Source organism: Camelina sativa, chromosome 17 (assembly GCF_000633955.1).
Source record: "Camelina sativa cultivar DH55 chromosome 17, Cs, whole genome shotgun sequence".
Taxonomy (NCBI): Eukaryota; Viridiplantae; Streptophyta; class Magnoliopsida; order Brassicales; family Brassicaceae; genus Camelina; species Camelina sativa.
This window is the reverse complement of record NC_025701.1, coordinates 27,348,583-27,361,205: the sequence shown is the minus strand read 5'-3', so window position 1 is coordinate 27,361,205 and position 12,623 is coordinate 27,348,583. Positions and strand designations below refer to the sequence as shown.

Sequence of the window (12,623 nt, the reverse complement as noted above, 5' to 3'; positions counted from 1 at the left end):
CCTTGCCAATTATTATAGCTGGATGTAGCAACATTCACTTCTGAAAGTGGAGCTGATCCAGTTGGACGGGTTTGATGATTTATCATCACGAGCTCATTATTTTGTTCAGCAACATGCAAAACTTGCATTAATTCAGAATATCGAGTATACCCTCTTTCTCGATATTGTTGCTGCAGGAGTACATTTGAAGGATGAAAAGTTTGGAATATTTTCTCGATCATATCATAATCGGAAACTTCTTCTCTGCAGAGAGCCATCCTTGAATTGATTCCGAACAAAGCGGAATTGTACTCACTTACACTTTTGTAATCCTGAAACCTCAGGTTTAGCCATTCATGTTTGGCTTTTGGTAAGATCACATACTTTTGATCAAACCTATCCTTGAGCGCGATCCAGAGATCTGCAGGATTTTCTCTCGTGATGTATTCATTTTTTAAACCATCGTGGAGATGGTAACGCAAGAACATCATGGTTCTTGCTTTTTTCCTCTTCTAACCCCGTTTATGACGGATCAAGGATTTTGAGAAGCTCATTCCCTTTCAGATAGAATTTTACATCTAACTAGATATTCACCCGCGGTATACCGCGGGTCTAATTATTTTTTTTTTTAAAAGCAAAATGTATTTTGTTTAGTAGATTAACTATATATGTAACTAATTTTTGTATTTTCTTAATGTATGGTATTTTGCATCTATATATTATGTAGTGTCCAATTTCTATGTTTTAGGTGTATATCGTAGATTATTTTATAAGATACGAACGATATCATACAGTTTATTAAATATTTAAATCGTCTAGAAGTGTTTTTTTTATTATTGTAGAGATAGTAGTATTTTAATTATATTGTAGTTTTTCAATAATATCAGTACAATATAATTTGGCTTTCTATTTTTGTTAGAAATAATCTATATATCATATAGTTAGCATATATAAATAATCTAACAGTTTAGCATATATAGTTTATGTGTGCAATGAAAATAAAAGTATGTTGTTTTTTTATGAGTTATACTAATTGTTTACTTTTATAAACTTTAATGGATTAAAGTATGTGTATATAATATGTTATCTAGAGCATCTCTCACTTTTGGTTAGTATAAAACATATTCATGATTTTTTTAAAAGTGTATAATGTATAGAGTTCATTTATGGAGTTATTAATTTACCAATTCTTAAGCATAACCATTAAAAAAATTTGGGACCAAAAAAATATATTGATTTATCGAGTTTTAATTGTTATTAATTTATCACTATTTTTAAATTTAAGATATATACGTAGTTTAAAATGTGGAGTAAATTCATAGATAAAGCATAAAATATTCATCCTTCATAAAATTGCTGGAAAATTTTGTCAATTGTTATCACACAATTTATTATAAATTTCCAAATTATATATTACCAAATGAATATTATAATGGAGAAACCAAATTGTTGGTTACTTAAAAAATGGAAAAATGACAATGCTTAGACTCAAAAAAAAAAAGAACATAAGATAAAAGGTTATTTACCCAAAAGGTTAGAGTCATTATCTGAATGATATTTACTTAAATTTTGATAGGTGTATATCGTAGATTATTTTATAAGATATAGATGCCCATGTCATATAGTTTTTCCCAGAGACATCAAGGGCGGCGAATTCAAGCTTTGCCAAGTTTGACATGATTACTATATAAATAATAAAACAATTTGTTAAATATAAACTTTTATAAAATAATTTTGTAAAATCTTATTTTAGTAATAAATATAAACTGTAAAACAAAATTATAAACTATATAATATATTCATAAATTAAAACAATCATTTTAGGAGGCATAACCTTCCATATGATTTATAATATATAGATCTGAACATATGATCAAGGAGGCAGAGCCTACCATTAGATCAAGAAATATGTATAGTCTTTTACTCTAATCAAATAATATATATAGTAATATGCATGTAAAATAATTAAATTCAAACAACTTTAACAAAACTTAAATCTTACCTCAAATTGATGATGTATCACAAATCTCTTATGCTCAAACTTGTAATGGATCGAGAGTCGTTCGTGCTGATAACGTGTTGTGAATTATAACTACAAATACACTTATATGTGCTTGCAATATTTTGTAAAGTGAACAAGAAATAATAAAATGAGAGAGAGGGAGGAGCAGCCAAGAGAGAGAGAGACTTTGAGAGTCTTTTGGATGAAAGAAAACTTATCATTTTACTCTTCCTACACAACTCCTTATTTATAGTACACTTACAAAAGACATGAGTCACACACCCATTAGTTTTGGTAATGACAAGTGTTAACACTACAAAGATTGTGTAACAATACATGGACAAGTGTAATGACATGTGTCTTGTGATGGAATAATCATACATGTGTTTTACAATAAGCACATATTTTTAGGGCAAAAACTGCAATTACTTGGCCAGAAATCAACACCCATAACTTCTCAAGTTTAACTCCGATTAAAACTTTGTCAATTTCTATAGATTCTTGACAATGTGATATTTCTAGTGACACCTTACTCAAGAACTATGTCCCATTGGTTCGATGGGAATTAACCTCACAAAACCCAATTCGAGTCAAGTTTTTAAAAGAGATATTTTATTTTCTTAAGGGTAAAACCAACTTTTCCAATAAAGTCTATTTGTTTGACATAAAACAGCAATAGTAAAAATCAGTCATAATTCTATAAGTCTATCACAAAAATTATGATATTCTACCAATCTTTTGCTATTACAATAAGACATAAGTCTACCATTTCAATAGCGATTAAGAGGAGGTTATTGGTTATATGATTTTAATGGATTTTGAAATCCAAAAAAAAATTATGTGTTATTCAATCATAGATTTTAAAATTCTTATCAAAATTATGTGTTATTGGTTCTATGATTTACAAATACTTGTTAAAATATCATGTTACTCGTTTAATGATTTGTTTTTGGATTTCAAAATCTACATTATGTTTTTAATGGATTTGAAAGTGTAAAATAGAAGGATTCAATTGCAAGGATAAACCATGTTATTTCAAAATCTATGTGTTTTGATTTTTAAAATTTACAATTCCATATGGATTTAGAAATCACCTCTCTAATAATAGCCTCTAAATATGTTGGCATCCGAATATCTGCCATAACTAAAAAATAACTCTCCTATATTAATCTGTCACTATTATGTATGTTTGCTACCATGTAAATTAAATATGACATATTGCCTATTCCCCCCCCCCCCCCAGGTCTGCCACAAAAACCAAACTCTGCCNCACCATTGCAATAAATCTATCTAATATTTCTACTTTCCCACAATAAATCTGTCACCATAAAAATCTATCACTCAGTTAAATAATAATTATTATTTTTTTGGGACAAAATTTAAATCTATCTAATTTTTTTTTCTGTCATCACTAAAACTTAATCTGTCAATAAATCTGATGCATATCATAACTCTATGGGTTTGAATGGTGAATGCGGTCATGGTGGACAAATCAGTCGGCGGATAGACCACCTTTTATTTACCAATTATTAAATACAATCCGCAGCAGTGCAGTCTAAAGATAATAGAAAGAAAACTGTTGCCTATCAACTGTAGTCTATTTTTGTATACAAATAGAACTGATCCGCAGCGGTCTACTGTCCACCCTATTTTTGGGGCAGGACATAAAGAACATCGTCCAACCATATGAAAAAATAATTTTTTTAAAGATTCCACGTACTATAAACTTTATAGCTGATAATCTAGCTGAAAGTGATAGAAAAAGGAATTATAGCTAATAATCTAGCAATTGATCCATATGAAAAAATAATTTTTTTAAAGATTCCACGTACTATAAACTTTATAGCTGATAATCTAGCTGAAAGTGATAGAAAAAGGAATTATAGCTAATAATCTAGCAACTTTGATCAAAAAAAAAAAAAACAAAGCTAATGATCTAGCAAAAGATGCTAGAAAAAGGAAGTCAAGTTTTGTAATCTCTTCGAATGATGTATGCTAACTTTGTTTTCAATATAAAGTTGTTTGTCGACAGAAAAAAAAAATCAGATTATTAAAAAGTCTTCTCTCGTTAAACAATCTTCTCTCGCTTAAAAGTCTTCCGTTGTATCAAACTAAAAAGCATATTCGCTCCATAAATAAACTAAGGGGTTGTTATTGAATAATGAATTTTAAAAGAATTTGATGTATTTTGGAATCCAGTGTTATTCAATTAGGTATTTGAAAAAGTACATTAAAATCTGATGGTATTGGATTATGTATTTATTTGATGGATTTTAGAATTCTTTAAAAACACTGTTATTCAATGTCCATTGGATTTGGTGTCATTTTAGATTTCAACGTATTTCACTCCAAAAAGATGAACAAACACAATCCTACATATTTTTCAAGTATTTCAATCTCTCTATCTTTCTCCCTTTATTCAAAATTGATTTAGGAGATTAATCTAAGAATTAAGAAATAAAATATAGCTCTGGCCAAAAGATCACTGTGATCTTTCATTTTGGGGCTTGACACAGTTTGCAGATCCTCAGATCCGATTCTGCCTCTCAAATTCACTGTTTACACAATTTCACTGGTTTTTCTTCCCTTTTTTTCTTTTTTGAATAAGGTTCAGGATCAAAAGCTCTTCTATCTCTGGTTTCATTTTGATTGAAGATGTTAGTTTCTCTTGTTTTTGTTTCATCTGATTGAAGAAACAAATCAAGAAGAAACCCTAATCAGATCCACCACCATAAATCAAGAAAAAACCCTAATCAGATCTCCAACTCACATGTTTTTGTTTCATTTGATATAATTATGGGTAATTTATTTTATTTTTATTTAACTTCAAAAATAAATCCACTAGTAATGACTTTCAAATCTATTAGTAATGTCATTCAAATCCACTAATAATGACAACAAATTCACGTTAAATGAATTAGAAAACTTTTGAATTCTAAAATCCACTAGTAATTGAAATCAATTAAAATCTTTTATTCAATAACACCCCCTAAGTCTCGTCGTGCCTCTTCGCTTCTTCCTTTTGCTTCTTATGTTAAAATAGGTAATATTCAATACAGCTAACCTATTAGCAGGTATCAATTGTGATGATTATGAATGTGAAAATCTAATCGTGTCTACATCGCTCTACTTCTGTTGACGTGTCAAAAACCATAACAAAAGCATTGAAGTTAACGAGATAAACTATTTAATAATCAGAATATTTTTTCGACAACAAAAAAATTTGAACTTTTTTTTATTTGATAAATACTAAATAAATTACGTTTTTTCTTTTTGTAAAATTCGATTTGAATATATGATAACATTTGGATAGATACACAAACATTTTATTTTGAGCGGGCGGCTGATCAAATGGACAAATGATGAAGAAGCGGGGACGGGGGCGGTAGGTGCTTTTCTTTTCTGTTTCTCTTTTTGTCTTTTGGTCACCACACCCACTTATTATATTTATATACCTCTCCTCTCCTCCCTTGTGACACAATTTCTCGGATCAAAGTCAAAACCTCAAAACACAGACTTCTTTTGCGTTTGATCTTTGTAACAATCTCAACTCAACTATGAAAATCAACATCCTAGATTCCACCATTGTCCGGCCTGCCGCCGAGACCCCAACCACTAATCTTTGGAACTCCCACGTTGATCTCATCATCGCTAAGTACCACACCCCAAGTGTCTACTTCTACAGACCAACCGGTGCCTCCAATTTCTTTGACCCTCAGGTCCTCAAGGACGCTCTTTCAAAGGCACTCGTACCCTTTTACCCCATGGCTGGTCGCTTGAAGAAAGACAATGATGGCCGTATCGAGATCGATTGCAATGGCGCGGGTGTTCTCTTCGTTGTCGCCGATACTCCCTCTGTCATCGATGATCTTGGGGAATTCGCTCCTTCCCTCACTCTCCGCCAGCTTATTCCAGATGTTGATTACTCCGTCGGCGTCCACACTTTACCGCTCCTCGTCTTGCAGGTTAAAAATTGATGCCTTGTGTTTTAGGTTTCTAACTTTGTCTTTCTTTAATTTAGCTTACCCTAATCCGTTATTCCTTGATGAAGTAGGTGACCTTCTTTAAATGTGGGGGAGCTTCCCTTGGGGTTGGCATGCAACACCACGTGGCTGATGGTTTCTCTGGTCTCCATTTTATCAATACATGGTCTGATATGGCCCGTGGTCTTGACCTTACCATTCCACCCTTCATTGATCGGACCGTCCTCCGTGCTAGGAACCCGCCTCAGCCTGCTTTTCATCATGTTGAATATCAGCCTTCCCCCACTATGAGGATCCCGTCCTCCACACAAGGCCTTGATGATACGACCGTCTCTATTTTCAAAATATCACGCGACATGCTTGTTGCTCTCAAGACTAAATCTAAGCAGGATGGGAACACTGTAAGCTACAGCTCATACGAGGTCTTGGCTGGCCACGTGTGGAGATCAGTGTGCAAAGCGCGCGGACTTCCAGACGACCAAGAGACCAAACTGTACGTTGCAATTGATGGAAGGTCCAGACTTCGCCCGCAGCTGCCCCCTGGTTACTTTGGCAATGTGATATTCAGTGCGACACCATTAACCTTTGCAGGGGATCTTTTATCAAAGCCAACATGGTATGCTGCAGTGCTGATTCATGATGTTATAGTTCGCATGGACGATAAATATCTGAGGTCTGCTCTTGACTACTTGGAGATGCAGCCTGATCTGTCAGCACTGGTCCGCTGTGCATCTACCTACAAATGCCCAAATTTGGGAATCACAAGCTGGGTCAGATTACCCATGTATGATGCAGACTTTGGTTGGGGTCGTCCCATATTTGTGGGACCTGGTGCAATTGCATACGAGGGTTTATCTTTTTTGCTGCCAAGTCCTACAAATGATGGCAGCTTATCCTTGGCAATTTCCCTCCAATCTGAACACATGAAACTGTTTGAGAAGTTTTTGTACGAGATATGAGAGAAAATTATATAATATAATGTTAGAGAGACTAAATCCAAGCAGGATGGGAACACTGTAAGTATTATGTTATAGAACTATATAATTTAATGTGTTTGTTGAGTCAAGAGGTGTGTATGAAGTAACGTGAAGAGGTGTATATGTAAGAGTCGTGACTTTTCGACTAAGACACAATCATTGGTACCGTAAGACTTGTATATAAGTGTGTTGTTGTAAAACAGGAAGATAGTAATTAGCTTCAGTTTAATAAAACTTTCTATTATGTTCTTATTTCTTCCAACGGTGTCTTTCTCTGTTTCTTCTTCTCTCAATATTCTAACACGACCTATATATGGACAGTTAAATGTTTCTATGCTTTGCTGCCTGTTTTGCCACAAGAGATTGAAAGCGAACAAGTTATCTAATTTATGTATCAAACTTACCATCAAGGCATCAACGTTCGTAATCCTATCTAAGACATGCGGTAAACATCATCTAAAAAATGTGGAATCAGATTTTAGATATATATATATATATTATTTAAATTTGATTAACCACTAAAAATCCAGTATTTGTCAAGCTGTAATTTAATGGATTAATATAACCTAAGATGTTATTAAAGGTTGCACGGGTTTGAACGCAACGCAACTGTTCCGGTTGTGAGAGTTTACGCAAGCATATGGTTAAGGTTCCAAGCAGTTGCTGTTTGCAGAAGATTTAAGACTAATTGACTAGCGGATACAAAAAAAAATAAACAAAACATACCCACATAAATGTAACATATAGTTACAAAGATAGAAAAACATCAAAAAACTATATGTATGAAAATATAATAAAATTGAATATAACTATAACTATAACGAAAACTAGTATAATGCTCTGACCGCTACTTCTTAATCGATCTCATGGCTACTTTCAGTTTACGTACCTACCTTCTTTAATGGGTTCACGTCCTCGCACTAACTTCGTGAGTCCATCCATATCTGATGGTCGGTTCGCTATATTCAGGAGACTTTAAAGACTTGTTTTACTGTCCCTATAAATTACCACATGATCTTTCACTGTGTTTTGCCCTCACTCGCACAGTTCTGACAATCACTTTCTGGAACGTCACCCATCCTGAAACTACTCCAGCTCAAACACGCTTAACTCTGAAGTTCTTTCAAGACCCTTGACCGAAAAGATAAGTGCACTTTGGTGACATAGGTAGCCAAATCAATTCTTTTAAATCTCTCCGCAAACCGGGTGTCACAATTCTTCCAAAGTCGATACACCAGTTCTACTCTCAAGCCACAAAGTCTCAAAATATGACGGTACTAGGAGAACTAAAGCTCTCCAAGAGTCGTTTAGGACCTACTGTCCTTAGAGCAAACAATTCTGAACACGTCTGAGTCCTATCCTTAAACAGGTCTCCCTCCCATGGCTTGCGTAAAATATCATAATGTCCTACCAACCACATATTCCCTCACTGAAATACCTCATGACCACACAAGGATCATCAAAATGCCACAAGGCCCGACACTAAGGCCAACTAAATATCCTAAACATTGACTGCCACAAAGGCAAAACAAGTGTATAAACAGACCGCCACCAAGGCCAAACAAATGTCCTAAAGAAGACCGCCACCTAAGGCAAACAATTGTCCTAACAAGGACCGCCACCAAGGCCACACATCCCAAAAAACCGAAACAAAGATCACAGATCCCGACGGATCATCACGAAGATCACACATCCCAAAGTAACGCCTAAAAAGGTCACACACCTCAAAGGGCTGTCAAAAAGACCATACGTCCCGAAAGACCGCCTAAACAGGCCACACATTCCGCAGGACCGTCACGAAGATCACATAATTGGTTTGTAACGATCCAACCGTCACCTCTTAGTGAACCCTATATCTAAATCAGATTCCGTCCATGTTGGACATATAATAAGGAAATATTATACTTTTATATATTTTATGTGATTTTGCTTCTTTTTCTTTCTTTATGGATTACCTTTATAATTTAAAACTGCAAACGCTTACGGAAATAAGATTTTCATATTTGACATTTTGAGAGGTTGAGAACGGTATAACTAATCAAGCTCTAAACCCTATACATTATATTTAAAACATGAAGACATTATAATGTAAGATATGTATACAAGATGATACAAGGCAACATCAAACCCAAATGAGATAATAGTTCTTTTGTGTTTTTTCTTTAATATTTTTTTTTTATTATCTTGTACTCCATTTTAAAAACCTTAAATAAAATATTTTATTTCATGTTATAGATTGTTGTGATATTTTCTTGAGACAACTACTGTCGAGAGATTAAAAATTATGTTGTAATGTTTGACATTTAGTTTTTGAGAATGATTGACTTAAAGCGATATAATTTGGTGAGAATAATAAACTTAGTTCTGTGAAGTGATTTTACTCTAGTAGCAAACCATAAGTCCACTAAGAAAATACACCATCACCCTAGGGATTGAGTCGTTTTGTTCACTACAAATGTATAGATTTTGCTAATGAACCGACCAGTTATGATCCAATGTTGACAAAAAAAACTTAGTTATCTTTCAAACTTTCTTATAAACGTTTATGTTGTTCTAATGACAAATATTTGAAAAATATTTTCGGTAATGGTTTATAACAAGAAATATTTTTTAAAAAATATACTTCCTCCGTTTTGTAATATATGATGTTTTAGAGACATATTTTCGTTTTCAGATTAAATTCATATTTTTGTTATACAGTCTTGTTTCTGATTAGTTAAACTTTTTAAAATAGTCATTTCTTAATATGCGTGTTTTGAGATCAAACATCCTATATTTTGAAACGAAGTATTAAATTAAATATAATTTATAAAATATTCTTGCGGTGTAGTATCCCCTATAAATTAATAGAGAAGCACTCTTACCAAAAAATCTGAGGTCATGTCGCGCTCACAGAGCTCCTGTAACTTTTATAATAAATGCTCTTATTTCATATTATTATTTAAATAGATATGCCATAGAAATATTATAACTTAATGTTTTTTTCTATTAGTTTTTAAAAATAAAAGATTTAATCAACTATTAAATCTGAAAATGTATATAATTATCATTTTATAACCTATTTACTTATTAAAAATAAATTATATTTCAAAAACAAGAAAACAAATTATTCATTTATTTACCACTTTTATCATTTTTCTCATTGCATTTTTTTTTAACTTTGGATTAGTTTAAATTAATCAATTAATCTAAAAATATTGCTTTATCTAAAATTTAATTGTATAGTAAATATAGATAATAATTTGAAACATAAAATATGTGAGTTTGATTTTTAGAAACACAAAAAGACATCAAAACTTTCTACACCAGCTTAAAATTCTTTTCCAAGTTCAAATATTTCACGGATGTAACGTATTTTACGGAAAATAAACGAAAAAATCTTTACTTAAATATTTTTTTATACAAACAACTTTTAAATCTCAAATAATAATTTTACTCAAAATATTTTTATTTAAATTCATTTATCCTGCACATAGTCCGGGTTGATACTTATCTGTTGTTATTAGATCAAGATTTTGTTAAACTCTGTTAAAATTTAGTGTTATTAGTTTGTGATATGTAAAAAGTCATTTAAAATCTTAACAAATTTGGGTTATTGGATTCAGATTTTAATAAAGTCATTAAAAGTTTTGTGTTATTCATTTTAAACAAAAGAATCTAGGATTGTTAATGAGTTCAATAATTATGTTATTGGTTCATGATTTTGGACACTTTCTTTACAAAATAAAGTCATGAAAAATATCAAAAAAATACAGAGATTGTTTGGAGGACTTTACAAGATTTAAAAAAACTAATCAACAAAACTATCTAGCAATCTTTAACAATCTTTCACTTATTCACTTTTAATGATTTTGTTGAACTCTTTAAAAATCTTCATAAATCAGAATCCAATACCACCCCCTTAATCTATCTAGTAAATGTAAAAGATATTTTGTAATACTAAGAGCATAAGTATGTGCAGTGGATAGAAACTCTGAACTCTCACAATCTCTCAAATATATTATTTTAATATTAATTGTTTAGTTTAATTATTTATTTAAAATTTAAAAGATAAATAAAATTTTAAACTAATCATATATTGCCATCTGTATATGTAATCTATTATGGGGTTCTCAAAGTTTTCATTTAATAATCCTTTCTCACTTTTCACTACTACTTTTTGTTATTTTTTTTTTAATTGTTGAAAACTCTTATAAGAACCTACCACTTTACATGTACTACCAAAGTCACGATATCTGGGTTTTAAACCACATCAAATAGACAAAATACCAATGAATAAAGTTTTGTGGTTACGAAGTAGATTGCGTTATATATGAGACAACAAGAAAGATTCGTCTAATGATCAGTCATCACTAATCGGTCACCTACATACACGATACAAACACAAAGATTTTTATGCCATACAAACTAAATTTCCTAGCCCCACCATTTTATATAGGGAATTTTGCCAGAAATACTATTATTTAATAAAAAGTTTTATGCAATGCCACATTTTACAAACATATAAGAAAATGCCAAAATTCGTGAATGTGGCATGGTGTTCTTTGGCCAATTTTCCCTCAGCGCAACAATGAAGAAAAAAAAAGATGGCGGGAAAGTCTTGTACTTTATCGTATGTTTTGGCAGATGTGACAATGACAGGCATTTAATATGGACAAAAGGGGTGTCTGTTGGGATGTGAGAGACAAAATCGTTTATTGTTTTTTAGATCTGAAAACTGGTTTTTGTTACGGTGGTGGGGCGTAAAAGAAACGGGGTGAGGTTGGTGGACCAAAGTAAGACACAAAACGGGAGACATCGTTTACATGTAATGTCTGGCTGCCATTAATGGTGTTGGTTGGAGAGTTAATTTTGTTTTAAGAACAAGTTTTGAGCAATTAATGCTTTAAGGTTTAGATATAAAAGGGGAAAAATTCAAACTTTATTGTGTTTGTAGGTTTGTGAACACAAAATGGAAGAAACGGTGTGTGTCTTTCGCGGTGAATGGAAGTGTTGTGACAGTGGGGAGTGGAAATTTGTACCTTGCCAAGGCGAGATGGCAAGGTGTGTCTCAATTGAAAGAGTTCGAAGTGTCTGCGAGCTAACCTCTGCAAATGAACTTTTATTCCATCTTAACCCAAAGATAAAAACCGTCGTTATGAGCTCATGGTATCCAGCTGACATGACGGTATTCTCGACAGGCAAAATGCCACCGTTGTCAATCAGTAGTGACATCGAGTTTGCCCAGTTCAAAAACAGACGGTGTTTAGAAGGAGGCCGGAATTTGTACGTTACAGTCACCAATGTGAAAGACAGAACTATAGGGGAGTTTGTTCAGATGGGTGATACGGTTTGTCCGTCGCAAGATTCAGGGCTGGATGATGAAGTATTGGTCGCCCATGTTGAGGAAGTCGAAGCTTTTTACAGGGAAACCTGGAAGAAAAACAAAGTGGACAAAGGAGTGAATCTGATAAGCAGTGGACAACTCAACAGGGAACGGAAGAGGACAAGAGAGAATGAAGAATTGGTGGACAAGGCGACGAAAGTGTTGATGGCAAGAGGACTAAATTCAGTGGACAAAGGTCGTCGTCAGAGGGGGTGTACAACTTACCGGAGTCAAGTGGGGTGGACAAAAATAATTTCATTTCAGTAGACAATATGGTTGACTCGTCTATGATGGACAAGAGGACTAAATTCAGTGGA

At 32.9% G+C, this 12,623-nt stretch overlaps 1 protein-coding gene across 1 annotated transcript; it reads left to right on the top strand.

Moving 5' to 3' along the window:
• LOC104758120 (shikimate O-hydroxycinnamoyltransferase-like) lies at positions 5,357 to 7,107 on the top strand. Its single transcript, XM_010480938.2, has 2 exons — positions 5,357 to 5,946; positions 6,036 to 7,107. The coding sequence occupies exons 1-2, from the start codon at positions 5,539 to 5,541 to the stop codon at positions 6,921 to 6,923; spliced, it is 1,296 nt and encodes a 431-aa protein (XP_010479240.1). The 5' UTR covers positions 5,357 to 5,538; the 3' UTR covers positions 6,924 to 7,107.